Source organism: Octopus bimaculoides, chromosome 14 (genome assembly GCF_046866305.1).
Source record: "Octopus bimaculoides isolate indiv1 chromosome 14, ASM4686630v1, whole genome shotgun sequence".
Classification (NCBI taxonomy): Eukaryota; Metazoa; Mollusca; class Cephalopoda; order Octopoda; family Octopodidae; genus Octopus; species Octopus bimaculoides.
The window spans coordinates 37,739,105-37,761,448 of NC_142941.1; the positions used below are offsets into that span (position 1 = coordinate 37,739,105).

The 22,344-nt window shown below is 34.5% G+C and overlaps 1 protein-coding gene and 1 long non-coding RNA gene across 17 annotated transcripts in view; one reads left to right on the forward strand and one right to left on the reverse strand.

Moving 5' to 3' along the window:
- Positions 1-22,344, forward strand: part of LOC149132688 (uncharacterized) — a 962,641-nt gene that overhangs the window by 773,160 nt on the left and 167,137 nt on the right. The gene's annotated exons all lie outside the window — the stretch shown is intronic.
- LOC106874475 (protocadherin-17) overlaps positions 1-22,344 on the reverse strand; it is a 145,406-nt gene that overhangs the window by 72,975 nt on the left and 50,087 nt on the right. For 2 of the 8 annotated variants that reach the window (XM_014922215.3, XM_014922216.3), the window contains one exon: positions 18,331-19,827. The exons of the other annotated variants lie outside the window; for them this stretch is intronic. Coding sequence is in view for 1 of the 2 variants with exons in the window: in XM_014922216.3 (XP_014777702.1) it covers positions 19,801-19,827 (27 nt within the window). In the remaining variant the exon portion in view is untranslated. Of the gene's footprint in view, positions 1-18,330; positions 19,828-22,344 lie in introns of those variants that run through there. 8 annotated transcript variants of the gene reach the window in all.

Consider the following 22,344-nt stretch of genomic DNA (forward strand, 5'->3'; position numbering starts at 1 on the left):
TAGAAAATTTGGGACTACATTGCATCTTTCTAACACCCAACCCTACTACAACTTGACCTTCTTAACACCCACTGCTCCATCGCCCTGCTGACTACAAAACTACTCACTCAGCTGCTTTAGTTATGTGAACGGGACTGCACAAATTTCACCACTACCCCTGTTGCTCATCCTCCCAGGAACCACTTTCTTTTCATCAATCACTCTTGGTATCATCCTGTACTTCCACTGAATGCCCTTCTCAACTCCATTTCCCCTGCATACTCCCACATTTTGCCAACAGCAGCCCCACTTCTTATTACATCTGCCCATCTCCAACCATTATCATCCTCAAATACTTCTGACTCTACCCCTGTCACTGTGCGGCTCTCTTGCACATTACCCCCACTCACTTCACATCATCTTTGCTGCCATCTACTACCTCCCTAGCTTACACCTACTTTCTCCCCCGTCCCTTCATGACAGATATTCATAGTTAACCTTGCCTCCAACTGTGTTTACCACTCACTGCATTTCCCTCTATTCACCTACTACTTTTCTCTCACACTCTTATGAACATACTTACCCACCCAAACCACTTCTCCTTATTCACTTTCTTGTAACTTAAGGGTATGATCTAACACACATCTTCACCACCGTCCTTCTTTTCTTCTAACTAGGATAACCTAGTATCTCCCCCCTATGGCAAGACACCTATTTTTGTCCTGCTTTCATATATTAACATTCCATTACCAGGCATAAAGTCACCCACCTCAATACTACTTCCCTGCTCAATCTAGGGGTCCTGTCTTGCTAGTTACTTGGCAACCACATTAGTGCTGGTGCCACGTGAAAAGCGCCCAGTTCACTCTGTAAAGTGGTTGGCATCAGGAAGGGCATCTAGCCATAGAAACTATGCTGAAGCAGACATTGGAGCTTGATGCAGTCGTCTGGCTCAATAGCTCCTGTCAAACCGTCCAAACCATGCCAGCATAGAAAACAGATCTTAAAGAACAACAACAATAATAATAATAATAGTAATGATGATGATGATGATTTCAAATTTTGGCACAAGGCCAACCAGAATGGGGAGGGGCTAAGTCAATTACATTGACTCTGGTGTTCAACCGGTATTTATTTTATTAACCCCAGAAGGACGAAAGGTGATATCAACCTCGGCAGAATTTGAAGTCAGAATGTAAAGACAGATGAAATGCTGCTGGGCATTTTGCCTGGCATGATAACAATTCTGCCAGCTCACTGGTTTAATAATAATAATAATAATAATAATAATAATAATAATAAAATAATGATGATGATGATGACGATGATTTCAAATTTTGGCTTAAGGCCGACAGTTTCAAAGTGGAGTTAAATTGATTACATTGACCCCGGTCCTCAACTGTTATTTATTTTATTGACCCCAAAAGGAAGAAAAGCGAAGTGGACCTCAGTGGAATTTGAACTCAGAACATGAATAATGATGATGGTGATTATGATTATGATGATGGCAGTGATGCAGTAGTAGTAGTAGTAGTAGTAGTAGTATCTAATACAAGTTGAGATGAGTCAAAATACAAACAGGTAAATGAAGATATAAAAAAAGAAAGAAAGAAATATAGGAATTGTGCACTATTTCATAGGATTGACAGTGCACTTAGTTGATGTTACTTCTTGAATAGAACAATAGGGTATGAGAGTAGCTGTATACCTGGGTGTGTCTTTTTTGTGATGGTTAATATCATAATATTGAAGTGGAAAGTGATCATCAGAAAAATTCTTCGTCTTCATTTTCTCAAAGGTACACTACCATGCCAAGAATATATATATATACATACACACACATGCACATGAACACACACACACACACGTGTGTGTGTGTGCGTATATATATATATATATATATATATATACATATATATATATATATATATAAGTGTGTGGAGGCGCAATGGCCCAGTGGTTAGGGCAGCGGACTCGCGGTCATAGGATCGCGGTTTCGATTCCCAGACCGGGTGTTGTGAGTGTTTATTGAGCGAAAACACCTAAAGCTCCGCAACGCTCCAGCAGGGGATGGTGGTGAACCCTGCTGTACTCTTTCACCACAACTTTCTCTTACTTCCTGTTTCTGTTGTGCCTGTAATTCAAAGGGTCAGCCTTGTCACACTGTGCCACGCGGAATATCCCCAAGAACTACGTTAAGGGTACACGTGTCTGTGGAGTGCTCAGCCACTTGCATGTTAATTTCACGAGCAGGCTGTTCTGTTGATCGGATCAACTGGAACACTCGACATCGTAAACGATGGAGTGCCAACAACAATATATATATATATATATATATATATATATATATATATATATATATATATATACACACACAGTAGAACCTTGCAGTATGAGTGGCATGCACCATTGTATGAGTAATTTGCTGTACGAGCAGAGAGTCGTGCAAATTTTCATCTTGAAGAAAGAGTGGAAATCTGCAGTATGAACGAGTTTCATACAAATGATTGCTAGTCAGCACTGAGCTCACATATAGTCTCCCAACAAGCGCAGCCTCCACTCGCTCAGTTCACATGTTTATCTCGCTGTGGCAGCATCCCTGTTGTGTATTTCCCAGTGTTTTTGTTTAGTTTTCTTTTTTACCTGTTTCAGTCATTTGACTGCGGCCATGTTGGAGCACCGCCTTTAGTCAAGCAAATCGACCCCGGGACTTATTCTATCAGTCTCTTTTTGCTGAACTGCTAAGTGACGGGGACATAAACACACCAGCATCGGTTGTCAAGCAATGCTAAGGGGACAAACACAGACACACACAGATACACACACACAAACATATATATATACATATATACGACGGGCTTCTTTCAGTTTCCTTCTACCAAATCCACTCACAAGGCTTTGGTCGGCCCGAGGCTATAGTAGAAGACACTTGCCCAAGGTGCCATGCAGTGGGACTGAACCCGGAACCATGTGGTTGGTAAGCAAGCTACTTACCACACAACCCCTCCTATGCCTATGTTTTGTGCATTTTTTACAATTATTTTATAATAATAATAACAATATTGAAAAATACCTTAGGAATGAGAACCCAGGTTTGACATTTCCCCAAGACACCTGAAGAAGGCCGGAGAGTATATCAGCCAAAATGTGGTGTTAATAACAAACAAGATGAGGACAAATATCCATTGAATGTAAATAATGTAAATAATGTCTGAAGATGATATCCTGGACGAACTTAAATTCATAAAAGTTGTATACCTTCCATGCAACACCACCCCTCCCTTGCAACCCATGAACTAAGGGGTGATTTTTAATTTTAAGAAATTGTACACCAAACACTTGTTTCGTCGGTGCTTTGAAACAAGTGTTGACAAAGTGGCAGTATGTTTCTGAATTTGTACAAAAACATCATCCTATAACAGTATCTACAGGTCATGCAGATGCTTTATTTAATGACACTGCTCTGGGGCATTTTAATAACATTTTGAAAGGCAAGAAAAAGCAGCCTTCTCTTGAAATATTTCTAATGAAATGAACTGCAAGTGTGAAAATTGAAGAAAGTGTGTCCAAAATCCCTAAATTAAGTGAAGTGTGAGAGAAAACGCCAGAAATTGTTCTTTGTGAAATCATAATGGAAGGAGATTCTCCTTTCAAGCAATAATCCTCATCCTCCCCTGCTCCATCGTCTTCCTTACGCTCAAATTGTCTCATCTTTAAGGTAATTAAATTAATAAAACCACTTTACATACAGGGTTGGCCAAAAATCACATGACAGTAAATCAAAAACATTTAATTCTAAGATTTATTTATGTTTAACAACTGAAAGAATTTATTAAAAGTATCTAAACATGAAGATTCCTGAAAATTGTTCAAACTGAAGTCCTTTTTGAGTGACACCATTTTTCCAAATGAAGAAATAAAATTGAATATTATTTATGGAATTTCAATTTACTGTCAGGTGACTTTTGGCCAATCCTGTATTTCTATTGCATTCTCTTTTATTATAGTTTTACAATTATCATTTTCCTAGTAACTTCATTTTTTCTGTTTTTAAGCCCACAAAAAATAATTTTTGGGTGGTTTTGTGAGGCTAGAATGGATTAATCATATTTTAAATAATTTCAGTGGAGAAAATTGATTTGTAAAATGAGTAAATCACAAAATGAGCTCGGTTATCGAAAGAATTAAACTCATGCTACGAGGTATCCCCATGTGTGTGTGTATGGATATATATATATACACACACACACACACATACATACATATATATATATATATATATATATATATATATATATATATATACACACACACATATGTGTGTGGTATGATCAATAAGTATCCGGACTTCATTAATCTTTCAGCTATCTAATGCCTATTTGGGCCTACAATTGCCTATATTATTGATTCTGTTATTATCATTTTAAAATTGTTACACTAGATAATAATAGAGTCAATGATATCTTTGCAAATATTTTCTCGTAAATTATTTTTTCCTCATGAATTATTTGCTCTGTATTGAAATTATATATATATATATATATATATATATATATATATATATATTTATATATATATATATATATATATATACCGGAGTAAGCACACAAATGTGCAACAAGGTGGAAAAAAGAGTACTCAAATATCAGAGGTAGAGTAATATGCTTTATTTAAGAGCAGCAGAAATATAACAAAAAAACTGTTACTCGGAGTTTCTTGTTCCTGTTCATCAGACAGTTTTGTTAGAAAAAAACTGTCCAATGAACGGGAACGTGAAACTCCAAGGAACAGTTTTTTGTTATATTTCTGCTGCTTTTAAATAAAGTATATATATATATATATATATATATATATATATATATATATATATATACACACATATATATATATATATGTGTGTATATATATAGTTGAAATTTACAGCAAAACAAAAGACGAAGACAGGTGTATGAACAACAAGTAGGTGTATTAGTTTGCTGCTCAGGATAGTAGGTCTTTTACGTTTTGAGCCTATGCTCTTCAAAAGAAAGGAAGATGAGGAAATAGAAAGAGAGAGAGAGGATAAAAAAAACTTGTGGATTTAGGGATCAACCAATGTTTTGTTTTTATCTTTTACGTGTCTCAGTTGTATCTTTGGCTATACTGCTAAGTTATGGGGATGTAAACAAACCACCTCCAGTTGTCAAGTGATGGTGTGGCAAATCACAAATATAAAACACATGCACATAGACACACACACACACACTTGCATATATTGCTTATATATGTGGCATATATATATGGGGGTTGGACAAAATAATGGAAACACCTAAAAATTTCAAACAAATTTATTCTAATATGGGATAGGATCACCTTTGGCAGTAATGACAGCTTGGATTCTACGAGGTATGGACTCTTACAAAGTTTGAATTGTTTCCAAAGGAATTTTTGTCAATTCTTCAGCTAAAACAGTCCCCAGTTCTTCTAGTGATGATGGTGGAAGATATCCACTCCTTACTTGTGTTTCTAAAATGCACCATAAATGTTCAGTAATATGGGGACTGTGGTGGCTCAACTTCACTAGAATGTTTTTCGTGCCATTCAATAACAACTTTAGCTGTTGAATTGGTGCATTATCATCCTGAAAGATTGTGTTTCCCTCTGAAAACAGTTCCACAATCATAGGATGAATTTGATCAGATAAAATGCTTAAATAGTCTTGGCTATTAATTCTGCCATGAAGGGAAACCATTGAGCTGGCGGATTTCCAAGATATAGTACCCCAGATCATCACAGATCCTCCTCCAAGTTTAACGGTTGAAAGAAGGTAGTCTGGGTAAAATGCTTCTTTTGGCTGTCTCTACACGTATACTCAGCCAGTGGTTTGAAATAAGGTAAAGGATGACTCATCCAAGAAAATAGCATTCTTCCACTGCTCTAGGGACTAATTCTGTAGGTTTTTGCTCCACTCTAAATGCTTTGCAATGTTTGCTTTTGAAAGTAGTGGTTTTCTGATTGCAGCCCTCTCGTGAAATCCAGCTTTGTGTAGCTCACGGCAAACAGTTTTTGTGGAAACTGGATTCTCGAGGTGTTCATTAAGCTCTGTAGTAATTTTGGGAGCTGTACTTTTGTGATCCTTTCTAACAATTCATGTAAGAGTCTGACAGTCCCTATCTGAAAGTTTTGGTTTTCTTCCAGAGTTTTGTTTTGACAAGGAGGTTTTTCCCTCTTTCTCAAAGGCTGTCATTACTTTCAAGACAGTACTTCTTGATACACCAAACATTTCGTCTGTTTTCATTATGCTTGTTCCTGCCATATGAGCACCAACAATTTGACCTCTTTGAAAGTCCGATAGATCTGTCACTTTAATGAATTTTAATTACTTTTTCTGGTGATATCTGAAAAGGTAGAGCAATTTTAGCAAAAAATATCAAGCAACACTAATAAGTAAAAAAAAAACATAAAAAAATAAACAAGCCTTTGATGGTTTTAAAAATATTTCAAAATTATGATGCTAGGATGCTAGGTGTTTCCATTAGTCTGTCCAACCCCTGTATATACACACACATGCAGCTGGCTTCCACACCACTTCTATCTACCAAATTCAGTCAAAAGGCATTGGTTGACCCAGGGAGAGTACAGAAGAAACTTATCCAATGTACCATGCAATGGGATTGAACCTGAAACTAGGTGGTTGCAAAGCAAGGTTCTTAACCATACATCCATTCTTGCATCTATATATGTAGTGTATACAATAATATATATATTGTGTGTGTGTATATATGAGTGCACTCATGCTTATACCAGAAAAAGACAGGGATTGGAGAAAGAGAGACAGAGTAGAAGAAATGAGAAACAGCGGGGAACGAGGGACAGAGACTGAGAAAAGGAAACAGAGTGACTCAGTAATCGTGCAACAGAAGAGTTGCAAAGAAAGTCCTTTTTCTGAAGGCAAGGCAAGAATGGAGTATATGAAAGGAAGGACACAGCAGTTCACGTCATGGAATTGTACTTAAAGGGGCAAGGTATAAAATACTCAGCTCTGTACTGAAATAAATGAGTGCTGCAGCAGCAATGTCTGTAGCAGCAGCAGTTGTGACAGCAGCAGCAGCAGCAGCAGCGCAGTGTGCATCGTATTGTGGCTTTCAACACACACAGCCCAGTAGGTGGAGAATGTTTGATCAAAGTTAGCAGAACAATTCCTAGAATAAAGAACTTTTAAAAGATACTTTGATATGTGAAACTGTAGATTATATGCATGCACACACACACACACACACATTTGCGTATACATACATACATACATACTTGCATACAAAGGTACAAACACACACATGAATACATAGATATACCTATCTATTTATCTATCTGTCTATAATATATATATATGTATGTATATAATATCTCTCTCTCTCTCTCTCTCTCTCTCTCTCTCTATATATATATATATATATATATATATATATATATATATATATATATATATACATATATGCATGTGTGTATGTATATATAAAGACTTATACACACACATAGACAGACATACATGCATACATTACATGCATACATATGTATGTATATATACACGCACACACACGCACACACACACACACACGTTGGGTAGGTTGTCGCAACCATGCACATGTTCAAAGGTAACAATATCAGAATAAAATCAAATGACAAATGAAAGAATAAAATTTGAAGTAGGTAGAAGAAACTTGGATGAGTGCAAAGGAAAAATTGACAAAAATGAAAAATTACAAAAAAAAAAAAAGAAAGAAAACTATCTTAGTCTTAGGTGTGAAAGCATGCTAGTCAGTAGATGCATGATTTAGAAGTGTGAAGCTGGAAACTGAAGAGATGTTAAAAACTAAATGCTATAGTTAAGTATCCAAAGGATAAGAATGTTGTATTGGCTATATCATACAAGCATTTGGGAGCAGACTGATTAAACATGAATAAGTGGAAGAAATAACTGAGTATTATTAGTCATAAGGTATTATTTCTCTTTATACAAGAGAGACACAACCGCAAGAGATTCAATGAAGAAATGAATTATATATAAGCACACATATATACTTATATATAATATGTGTGTGTGTGTGTATGTGCATGTATATACATGTATATATAGGTGTGTGAATGTATATACAAAGGTGGTGCACCAGCATGGCCAAAATCAAATGACTGAAACCGTTGACTGAACACTATTCAATTTTTTTTCTCCGTGTTTTTCTCCTTGTCTCCGTATTCTTTCTGTTGAAGAGCGTAGCTCGAAACGTCAAAGACTTTCCGTATTCCCGAGCGTCATACTAATATATACTTTTGTTATTTACACCACTTGTCCTCGTCTGTTGTTGTTTTTTCGTATATTCTCCCATATAAATATATATATGATTACACACACACACCCATATATATATATATATATATATATATATATATATATATATATATATATATATATGGGTGTGTGTGTATATTTATATGTATACATACACACACACACACATATATATATATATATATATACATATATATATGTTTATATAAAGTGTAGTATATTGCCACTTAAGTGTGGCTGACCCCTAGGGGTGGATGTTACTGTTGCTTTTAGCCCCAGGAGGCTAAAAGCAACAGTAACATCCACCCCTAGGGGTCAGCCACACTTAAGTGGCAATATACTACACTTTATCGTGCAGTTACTGTTAATACTTCATTTAGAGAATTAACATTGTATGTTTATATATATATACATATATATATATGCACAAATATGTATATTTATATGTATACATGCATACATACATACATACTTACATACATACATATATATATATATATATATATATATATATATATATATATATATATATATATATATATATATTGGCTGTGTGGTAAGTAGCTTGCTTACCAACCACATGGTCCCGGGTTCAGTCCCACTGCGTGGCATCTTGGGCAAGTGTCTTCTACTATAGCCTCGGGCCGACCAAAGCCTTGTGAGTGGATTTGGTAGACGGAAACTGAAAGAAGCCTGTCGTATATATGTATATATATATATATGTGTGTATGTGTTTGTATGTCTGTGTTTGTCCCCCAACATCGCTTGACAACCGATGCTGGTGTGTTTATGTCCCCGTAACTTAGCGGTTCGGCAAAAGAGACCGATAGAATAAGTACTAGGTTTCCAAAGAATAAGTCCTGGGGTCGATTTGCTCGACTAAAGGCGGTGCTCCAGCATGGCCACAGTCAAAAGACTGAAACAAGTAAAAGAGTAATATATATATATATTATGTGTGGCTGCATAATTATATATATATGTATATATATATATATATATATATATATATATATATATATATATATATATGTCTGTATATGTATGTATATGAATACATATGTACACTGTAATGGAAAGCAAAAGGGGGCAGTGGACAGTAAAACAATAGCTATTGAATATTAGATAAGAAATTACTCAGATAAAACTTCACAAAGAAAACGATATTAGATTATGATCCATCAGTAAAATAGGTAATAAATGACATTAAATATTTTATGTATTATTGTTTGTTTGTTTGATTACATGTCTGTATGTATGCATGTACAAATGTATGTATGCACAAATGCACACATAGTTGCATATGTGTATGTGTATGCATTCGAATATATGTTAAAAATTATCCACATATAGATACATATATACATGAATGCACACACATACTTATCTGCCTGTCTGTCTATCTAATCTTTCTGTCTATCTATCTATGTATCTATCTATCTATCTCTCTATCTCCCTCACAATGTGTGTGTGTGTGTGTGCGTGCATTTATATTGATTGTGTTAAAATCCAAGCTCTGTCCTGTTGAAGTACACTCCAGTGTTCCAGATCTGTTATATTCGTGTGAGGTACGAATTGAAGTTGGAAATTCTGAGAAATATTTTCTGCCAAGTAATTATATATCAAAACAGGAGATTGGAAAAATGTTTGGTATTATTTATTCACCATTATACATGTTCCATTTGCAAGAAAGAGTTACAAAATTGTACACGTAGGAGAAACATGTAAGATATCTCCTGTTTGAAATTCTTCAGACAGAGAATCAAATATTATTATGTATTTGATTTTCTGTCTGAAGAATTTTTAATAAGAAATATCTCACATGTTTCTTCTGTATGTACAATTTTGTAACTCCTATCAGTACATGAAACATGTGTAATGGTAAATAAATAATAGCCAAAACTTTTCCAATCTCTTGTTCTCATGCACATATATACATCCATATATGTATGTGTATCTCTTTCTCTCTCTCTCCATATATATATATATATATATATATATATATATATATATATATATATATATATATGTATGTATATACATGCATATATATGTACACACACATATATATATATATACATATATATATATATATATACATATACATATATATATATATATATATATACATACATATATATATATATATATATATATATATATATATATATATATATATCTGTGTTTGTATTTGTGTAATAAGACAAAATATACATTAAAAAATGGATTAAATGTCCATCCTTAAGCATAGGCTCATAAGACCAGTTTCCTGTGTTCTGTGGTGTATATATTTTCTCTTGGTGAGGACATCAGTCCATTGGCAGACTTACTCATATTTGCCTGCTAGGTGTACTGGAACAATGTGAAATGAATTGTTTTGCTCAAGAACACAACACATCCAGGAATCAAAACAACAATCTTATGATCTTACACATATATATATATATATATATATATATATATATATATATATATATATATATATATACATATATATATACGGCATCCAGCCATAGAAAACATGAAATCAGACTGGAGCCTGATGCCAGCATGAAAAACGAACTTTAAATGACGATTATTATATCTATCTATCTATATATATATATATATATATATATATATATATATATATATATGTATATATATGGAAATTGTAGTTGTGATACCCGTGCCGGTGGCATGTAAAAAGCACCATCCAAACATGGCTGATGCCTGTGCCACCTTGACTGGCTTCTGTGCTGGTGGCACATAAAAAGCACTAACTGATCGTGGCCGTTGCCAGCCTCCTCTGGCCCCTGTGCCAACGGCACATAAAAAGCATCCACTACATTCACGGAGTGGTTGGTGTTAGGAAGGGCATCCAGTTGTAGAAACACTGCCAGTTCAGACTGGAGCCTGGTGCAGCCTTCTGGCTTCCAAGACCCCAGTCAACTGTCCAGCCCATGCTAGCATGGAAGACGGATGTTAAACGATGATGGTGATATACATATATATAAACTTGCATGCAGTCTGCTATGAGACCAGGACCTACCATAATCAAGGAACACAAATGCAGGATTACATTCCTAGAATAAGGTCAGTGCATGACCTTTAGGTTAATATGAATACTGATTTATTCATGCACATATTACTAAAATGATGACAATCTGTGGACAACTTTTAAGATGAGTTCTGCAACAATTTTGAATGAGAGTTCAAGTAACTATGTTGCTTCTCTGGACGACATTTGTTGTCAGCCATCTGAACTATTGCTCTCAACTATAGTCACCAAACAGTATTAAGCTAATGGCAAAACTTTAAGCAATCCAATGTTCCTTACATTAAGAAAATTACCTCTGTATAACATTGAGATGCTCCTAGGTTGAAAGCACTAAGACACAGCTCCATTATGTAAAGAAGGGGAGTATGAATTTATATATGGAAGATTCTGGAAGTAGTAGCACCAAACTTTGATACTGGGAGCTATACCAGTCATCATACTAGTTACCATGGCTGAGTGCCGAAGGTCCCCATTCTTTCCCAGATACTGCAAAAGCTTAAAGTGTGTATGTGTCTATGTTTGTATGTGCATTCTTGCTGTCTATTTACATCCATCTACTCAAAATATGTCATTTGGCCTGTTTGTCAGTGTTGGTGTCTGTACGTATGAGGTTTGTACATATGTTTATGTGTGTATGTGTGTGTGTGTGTGTGATTGTATATGTGTATTCTTTGACTTAAAATTTATCTGTATGAAGCCACTACCACCCTTACCCACTTTTCTACACACCCTCTCTACTGTACAGCCTTCTGGTCTGACCATGTGCCCCCATTACCTCACATCCCTCTCTCAATAATAATTACTTCCCTAAGCACTTTGCCTCTCCTGTATACATCACTCAGCAACCCTAATTGACCTTCAAAGGAAAAATACTTAAGCCATAAAAAAGTTCATTCAGCCACATCTTAAATCCCATCTCACATAAAAGGGTTTTTCTTATTCCTGCAAATAACCAAATTACCATTCTTAGATAAATACAGGAAGGAAAAGCCAAAACAAAAAAAAGGAAGACTCAACAAAAAAAAAAAAAAACTATTTATTTCATGACTTCTCTTGTCCACAAAAAACAAGCAAAAATAGAAACTTGCTACAAAAAAGTCAACTTACTCCAAATCACACACATCCAAGCTAAATCCAACTCCTCCAAGCAAAATCCTGCACCTTATGAATACATCAATTTATCAATGTTTTTAATACTTTGAGGATTCCAGCCCAGGATGAAACTACTGGTCACTGTGAGCCATTGAACCTTTCATTTCCATTGCAAAATATACTTAAGTCTCTCTGTCTATATATGTGTGTGCGTGTGTGTGTGTGCGTTTGTATATATATGCACTTACATAAGTGGGCATATATATGTATGATATGTTTATTTATATGTGGGACTTGACCATTTCCCAGTGTCATGAATGTTAAAATATCTAGATTCTAATGACTCCTACAACAGATTAATGATGTGTGTGTGTGTGTGTGTGTGTGTGTGTATGTGTGTTGGCATGTGTATAGATAGATACATACATACATACATGCATGCATATATACATACATACATACATACATACATACATACATGCATGCATATACAACATATGTTTATAAGCAATATTAATAAAGACTAGCAGAGATACCCAGCATTGCTCAGGATTAAAATGGCATGGTTTTTATTGGTTTACTTGTTTCAGTCATGTAATTATGGCCTTGCTGGAGCACTGCCTTTAGTCGAACAAATTAACCCCAGGATTTATTCTTTGTAAGCCAAGTACTTATTCTATAGGTGTCTTTGGCTGAACCACTAAGTTATGGGGATGTAAGACAGCAACATCAGTTGTCAAGCGATGGTGGGGATACAATCACAAGCCATACACACAAATATACGCACTTGGGTGTGTTCAACCCCATATTTACAAACACTGGGAACCCACCTGACTTAAAAAGTTTTGTTGCTTTGAAGTCTCTAAAGAACTTAAAACTCAAAGAAAAATTATACATACATACGTACATATGTATGTATGTATGTATTTATGTATCTCTTCTATTTTTTAATTATTATAAATCTTCCACTGAGGAGGGAGCTAGTTTCCAAAAAAGATGTAGTTAACAGATAAATTCACATTTGAAATTTGAGAAATGTCTTGCATATTTTTACTGTTCCTCTCACAGATTGCACTTCTAATGTATGAATTAGCTGGTCAATTTCTCTTTCTGAAAATCCCAGTTTATCCAGATTCTCCTTAAAGCATTTACTAACAAAACCTCGTACTCCAATTATTATTGGTATGAATATGACTTCATAGTCTAGATACAAAAGCTGGAGGTTTTGAAGCAGTTGTCCATAGATATCCACTTTTTCTTGTATGTACATATGTGCATATGTATGTATATGTTGTATGTATGAATGTGCGTCTAAAATTACAGTCTGGTAATCATTTTAGTCCATGATTACAAAAGAATTTGATATTGATCACTGAATATTTTATAAATGTGTTGATTTGTATTTTTTACATCAAGGCCACTATTGTTTCATCAGAGTAAGAGTTCACTAAGCGTCACTAGAGAAGTTATGTTTCAGTACCTATAACCTCCTTCCCATCATCATCATCATCATCATCATCATCATCATCATAATCGTCACCATCACTATGATTGTTAACATGTTATTATTATTATGTTAATGCGCCAGACGAAATACTTAATGGTATTTCGCCCGTTGCTACATTCTGAGTTCAAATTCTACCGAATTTGAAACCATTATTATTATTATCATCATTTAAGGCTACAAGCTGGCAGAATTGTTACCATGCTGGGCAAAATGCTTAGTAGCCTTTCTTCCCTATTTATGTCCTGAGTTCAAATTCTGCTGAGACTTGACTTGCATTTCATGCTTTTGGAGTCAATCAAAAGAGGCACCAGTTGAGCACTGGGGTGAATATAATTGACTTAGCTACTCCCCTGAAATTACTGGCCTTGTGCCAAAATTTGAAACTGCTATTATTATCATCATCATTGTTATAGATATATTATCATTATTGTACTTTCCTAAAAACAGTAACCAGTGGAGAAGAGGGACTAACTTCTGACACTATTGATATGACTCATGATATCTCATACAGACAGGAATCGTTGACTGTTGATGAACTATGTTGTTGTTGATGATGATGATGATGATGATGATGATGATGATGGTGACGATGATGATGATTTCAAATACATAATGATAAATAGATGAAAATAGCTCAAACAAAATATTGAATTATGAAGCCCAAAATTTTGTATAACAACTGAAAAATAAGACAAACTAAAATAAACTTTTAACAATTCAAATAATTGTAAATATATAAACTACCATATGTATGTATATATATACATACATACATATATATATATATATACGCACACACACACATACACACACACACACACATATATATACATATATATATAAATATAAATACATACATCTATATGTATATATATAAATACATATATATAAATATATATATGTAAAACACACACACACACACACACACACACACACACACACACACACACACACAAATACATACATAAGTATATAATATGTAAAATATATATATGTATAATTAAAATTTAATCTTATAAATTGAGTAAGGCTTTCACATAAATTGAAGAAGCCATAAACATTTGTCCAACAGGAAAAAAAAATGTTCTGTAAATTATGTTACATATTTCTATTTTATTTAAAACTTAATGTAAAATGATGAATGAAACTGAATTCTAATCCTTACATTATAATTTCAAATACTGAATGTTAAGTGTATAATAACAGTTTTTGAGTTCCTTCCATATTCTCAATAGATCCATAATCATGTTATGCAAATAATCATTTTTACCAATATTATCAACTGTTAGTTTTATATACATGCTAGGTGCTATAGATTACAAGTTAAATTCGCAATAAAACCAGATTACAACCCATTCTGACTTTTTATTGTTATTACTTCACTTCATCTTGTTAGCCTTTGGAGAGGTAGAATTATGAAAAACTCACATTTCTCATAGTCTTAAAACTTTTAAGTTTCAAGCCTTCCTTTCTTAACCAAAGTGATTTTTTTTTTATATAAGACATTATAGCAGAATCATAGCTATTCAACAAAATCATACTTCTGTGTGGAAATATTTCTGAATTGGTTTGGTTGCATCAATCAAATTCTTTCAGCTAGGTAATCTTCCTTTGTTCCAAACACACATTTGTAGTTAGAGACTGTAGCAGCAATATAGGCAGAGTCCAAAACATCAACTCACTGCCTAAGAATTGAACCCAAATCATTATGTTCTGCTGTAAAAATAACTGGAAACATCAAAACAGGATTTTGTTTGAGATTGATGATGTTAGCAAGCAACTAACCATTCAAGTCCCTGGTAGATGCATTAAGCACATTAAGTACTTGTTTTTATCTGTGACTGGCTGAAAACACAATTGCTGCAGCAGATGCTTAACTTGTTAGAATCTTGTAAACAACCTTAACAAATTTAGATAAACAACATATTGGAATGTCATTAAGGATTTTGTCTTTGGCACCTTTTCTTAGACAGACCATGGTGATATAATTAGTCACTTGTCATGACACAACTTAAGCTAACTAGTCACAGGAAAATTTGGCAACTCAGCTACAAAATTCAATAACTTCAATGATCCACTATCATTAGTGACACACATCTTGCACAGACAAGCATGAACTGACTCACTTGTATTTCTTCCTATCTTGTAGTCTATTATTACATGACAAATGGTTACAACTTTGTTTAATTGTTTTCCAAGATTAATTTCTATTTCTCAGTATAGTATCCTCATGTTTTATTTTTCTAATTGCATTCTGTTGTTATTAATAAACATGTATCACAAATATCTTCTGTTGCCCTGTTTTCTATACAGTTACATATGACCACATGACATGAACAAGGTATTAGCTTAGAAGCATCAGGTATAGACTAAAGTCTTCTTTCAATGCATGATTGCAGTAGAGAACATTGAAAATATTGCTCAGAAGCAATATGGATATCTCATCTGAAGTAAATCAACCTGAGAGATTAACAAATTAGATAATTGCATTCCTAATGCCATCCTGAATTGTAAAATGCTTTACAAAGATGTAAACAATATGAACCCTAACATTTCAAACAGCATAACATAAAAGTGTCTGAATAACAATATGGTTGTTATTACTAACATTAGTTTAAATATAAACAGATTTGCCAAGCATTTGTGCTTAAGGACTGTATTAATATTATCATATTGCACAAGGTTCTTTGATCCTGTGAGATCCTGTGTTAGAAATGGATTGCAGCTGAGTCAAAAATATTCAGGTGCTGAAAGACAAAAGGCATCTGATAATGACCAAAGACAATAGTTATTGAAACATGTATGTCTGTGTGTGTGTATGTGAGAGAGAGAGAGAGAGAGAGAGAGAAATGAAATGTGGTAAAACACATCATAACTCCTCCATATTCCCCAACAAATTATACGTCTAGAAACTTAAACATTATTCTCTAGTGTTTACTTTTGTTACAGTTCCAATATCACAATATTACTATAAGGGAAACTAAACCAGGTATTGCATGATTATGAAAGAATTGTCACTGTACATCAAATATTAAGTTGTTGCATTAACCCCAGGTTAGTTCCGATCATGCAAACCTATGATCAAAAGCATTCCAGCCATAACCATCTCATCTTTTTTTTTAAGTTTGTAAACTATGTGAACTAAATTAACCACTGTGTTTTTACTTTATGTAAGGTTACAAGGATGTGACCTGAAGGATATTTCACTGCTATTTCTAACAGGTCAAATTACCACACAAAGTCCTGACCCCTTTCCTTCTTGGCCCATTCAACATTAAGTAGTTGTAACAGGTGAACTTGTATTGCATGAAAGAAAATGGTAAAATCAGAATGTGTATTATTTTATTCTTTTACTTGTTTCAGTCATTTGACTGCAGCCATGCTAGAGCACCACCTCTAGTCAAACAAATCGACCCCAGGACTTATTCTATCAGTCTCTTTTGCCAAACCACAAAGTTATGGGGATGTAAACACACCAACATCAGTTATCAAGCGATGGTGGGGGACAAACACAGACACACAAATATATACATACATGCATGCATACATATATATATATATATATATATATATATATATATATATATATATACATACATATATATATATATATAACAAACTTTGGTTGTAGAACAAACAACAAATTCAAGGTCATCCAACTAATATTTCACATCTCGAACATTTAATCACATATAAGGAAACATAATGATTTTTCTATACATAGAATACGGATGTACAAAATCACAGAAGATGAAACATTACTTTATTTAGACAGGCATATAGAAAAAAGTTAGTACAGTCTATCATGTATAAAAAAAGATATTTTAAAAAATTAATAAATTAATACTACAATGTCTATAAAATTTTTTTTAACATTATAAACCCTCTTGTTCCTAATAAGAAACAACCACTATTATTATATATATATATATATATATGTATATTTATGACAGGCTTCTTTCAGTTTCTGTCACCCAAATCACTCACACGGCTTTGATCACCCTGAGGCTATAGTAGAAGACACTTGCCCAAGATGCTACTGAATCTGGAACTATGTGGTTGGGAAGCAAGCTTCTTAGCACACACCCATGATAGTGCCTACATGTATGGATTCTCTTTACGAGATCAGTTTAATCACTTTGGTTCTCTATGCAAAGTCACTAGTGACATTATTACCTCACAATACACATTAATGTTGTTAATTACAGTAAGATCCTTAATGTGGTTCATACAGACTTGTATATATTCTACTGTCAAAATACACCTGTATATCTTCCGTTGAAATTCTAGATTTCATGTCAAACTATCTGTAAGCAACACCACTAAGCAAGCAATGAAGTACATAGTGCCAAATAGTCTTGTGTACACACATAAATACACATGCAAAATATATAGCATCTGAAATATTTTAATCCAATGCAGAAAAGGCAAAATTTTCTATCATACTACTAAAGTTAGGTACAGTCAGTTAAGTGTGGAAACTAAATGTGTTAAATTTAGAAACTTATATGATAAACTGGTAAATGTTCACAACTAATTTAGTTACTTTGGAAGAAGTGCAATTAATCTAATAAAGGAGTTTAGAATTAGACAGAGTATTTGCTTATAAAATATGACTATAGCCTGTAATGAACTTTACAAACATAATTAAAGAAAACTGAGTCAAACACGCCCACAAAATTCATTTCATTACGCTTAATTTTTTTTATCAAATACAATTCATGCTTAAACTGGGTTGACATGAGAAACAGATCATTATATTTTGAAGTTAATTCTTTTCTCCAAGATATTAAGACATTGTTGCAATTCATAAGGAACAGAAGCCAACTAAGGGAAAGTCCTTGATTTTCAGATTCTTTTTTGTGGCAGTCAGTGATGTGACCTCTGGTATTCTTGGTTCTTTGTTCTCTGACAGTTGCTCTTCTTCTAAGGTAAATACTTGTGTGCTGAAGGTGCTGCTGTACTCTGTCTCCAAATGCAGGAGTTAATGTTTCATCTGGCAGAGAAGCAGTACTATAGACATTTCAACTCTTTCCACCATGATACCAGAACTGCCTGGGGCCACGAATTGCGACAAAACTTTCACATAACAGCATGAGCTTTGTTGAGACAGAAGTTACAACTCTTGGCCATCTGTTTCTACCATTTTCAGAGTCTGTTCTTGCCACACCACTCATCCTTTCCCTTGAACCATGTGTAATGGCTTGCTTTCTCAGCAGCTTTTGATAACCTTCTGGTCACATCTTATTCCTCCTTTACAGCTAGTCCAAGACTCTTGTGTAATAAGTGAACCTTGAAGTCAATGTGGCTGGGAAATGAATCTTTCAAGCCAGAGTGGCCAATGAAAGATATCACTGGTGTTTTTTGTGGGAATGTTTTCTTATACTATTTGTGGAGTAGGGGTTAAGTGAAGTTTTCTTTGGATAATGGTAATAAAATATTTATTAGAATAAAAATTGCCCTTCTCTCTGAAAAATCAACAAAACCCCTACAAAAGAATGCTAAGTGTAGTTGTATTTATTCTTCTCTGTTTAATATTTATGATATGAATTATGGTGATGATCTGGCAGAGTCATTAGGGCATCAGACAAAATACTTAACATCATTTCTTCCTGCTGTTTGTGGAGTTCAAATTCTTCTGAGGTTGATTTTGGTTTTTGTCCTTTTGGAGTTGATAAAATAAGACCAGTTGAGTACTAAGGTCGATGTAATTAAATAACTCCTTCTCTTGAAATTTTTCGGTTTATGCCAAATTCGTGAAATTAGTTCCTAATATTTTTTTCAAAGCATATTTGATTCCTGTCATGATTTATGATGTTGAGGTATCTCTGAGGTTTTGCTGTAGATTTTGTGTTGCCTTTTTCAGGATGGGAATGAAATTTCAGATTCCTTGAATGAGAAGAAATAAAAATTTCCTATTGATTATTGTAAATATGGATCAATAATTTTGGATAAGAATCAAAATTAGTCAATTAAAATTACAATTTATTGACTATCAGACATATGATCGTGTATGATGTATAAATAACCTTAATTAAAATGGAGAATAAAGTTTTTCAAAACTTCATTTATTATTTTCATCTTTTACTTGTTTTAGTTGACGGACTGCAGCCGTACTGGGGCATCATCTCGAAGGGTTGTTAAATGATGGTAGTGACAGATGCAAACACCTTTGCAAACACACACATACACACACACTCGCACACACACACACACATACACACACACACACACACACACACACACACACACACACACTCAGAGGTTTTCACAGTTTCTCTCTAACAAATTCATTGGTTGGTGCAGAGTTAGGGTTTTGGTTGGTGCTTATGTTGTGCAATGAAACTGAACCCAAAACTATATGGTTGCAAACCAAGCTTCTTAACCACCCAGCCATGCTTGCGGTTATACAAATTTGATAGATAAAAGAAATTATGAAAATTTGTGGAAAAAAGAAAATGTTTTATTTGTGCATTATAATGTTGGCCCTGTTTTACTGGTTGCAGCAAGTATGTTGTGGCTATGCTGAGATTCATAAGTTGTGACAAGAAAATAGGAAAAATGATTTTGTTATTTGAGAAGATTGTTTGATTTTAATGAACCAATGAAGGAGCGTCTACATGGTCAGTTGAATTAGCAGCTCCATTCCAATTTGACCATGCATCTGGCTGTGTATATGCAGAGGTTTGGGCTAGATTTCTAAAAGATGACTAGCAGTTGTCCATGCCTGCAAGTCTTTCTTCTCCACACCATTGATTTATCCAATGATAATCTGATGATAATAATGATGGTGATGACTGTAAATAAACTTTCTATCAACAGATAATGAAATACACATCGTTCATATACAATATGTTTTGAGCATCCCACCTTAAGAGGTCAGAGCTTATTTGGGTGTCTGAGGCATTGAAGAAGTTGAGAGGACTATATTCTGCCCTGGATGAAACAACAGTTCATTACAGGTTTAACCCTATCTCCAGCTACCACTGGTGCTCATTTTCAGCTGAGTGAACAGGATAAACATGATGCAGTGAAGTACCTTCTTCAGTCATGCAACATGCCACCGAAGGGGTACAAGATGGTTTTGGCACAGCCATTTTGGCACCATTGGTTCAGTGAACTTATTTGACATTGAATGTTTTAATGTTTTTCTCATTTTAATGTTTCTTTCTCTCTTTCTCTGCCCCCTCTCTCACTGTTTATGTGTGCAAGGTGTAGGTGTGGCTGTGTGGTAAGAAGCTTACTTCCCAATCACATGGTTCCGGGTTCAGTCCCACAGTATGAATGAGGAGAGGGAAAAGATGCATGTCAGTTACGTTCAATTAATAAATTGTAAGGCCTCTCTCTCTCTCTCTCTCTCTCTCTCCCCCTCTTCCTCCCTCTCTCTCTCCCTCTCTCTCTCTCTCTCTCCCCCTCTTCCTCCCTCTCTCTCTCTCCCTCTCTCTCTCTCTCTCTCTCTCTCTTAATTTTTGTGTATGAATTTATTTCTGTGCTTGTGCACACATGTGTATTTGCCTCCAATCACCAAAACAGATTCAGTGCCCAGTTGGCTGCACCATATCACCAACATTCAAACAGCGGCGCTTGGTTTGAAAATCAAATTTATATGCTAACAATCATAAACCGAACACAAGCCACAAGACCACACAACTTCACTAAACCAGTTATATATTGTTTACAGTTCAAACAATAACACTTCTTCCTTTCAATATCCCACTTCATGTCTTGTTAAATGAACTCTAGATATTAGAAGCATAATTCATAGCGAGTTTCCTGAGATGCATTAGTTAGAAAAAAAAATAGGCCAGTTGTGAAGTGTGGTAGCATTAAACAAAGTATTTAAAGCAGAGGTGAGGGTGTAGGTAAGGACTGTACAATTTAGGAACACAATTTATTGTCAGAGTACCTGGCAAATTAGTTTTCTGGAACTTTCAGGAAGAAAGATTTTGTGGAATGGCATGGGATTATTTATGTTTGTGTCACATAAGAATTATAAAATGCCACAGTGCCATACTTAGTTAACCATCTCAGTGTAAGTCTAGGTGCAGTAGCTTTGCTTTTATTACAACATTCCATTGAAGAAGATTACTCTAGCATGATGCTGGATAGAAGATTAGCAGCTGATCTAGCTAGATAAGGATTACTATGGAATAATGCGGAACAGAAGATTAGCAACGGATCTACTGAGGTAGAAACCATATTTACTACCATTAGCAAAAGCAAGATATTTCAAAGTAAGATAAAAGTTGACAGTCTATTATCCTATATGCACAATATATCCAACCATACTTTATATATGCATGTGAATCTGTATGCATGTGTGTGTGTGTGTGTGTGTGTGTGAGAGGATGTAATGTCAGAGTTATTCTTTCATCTACATAGACTCATCAATGTATGCATGTGTAT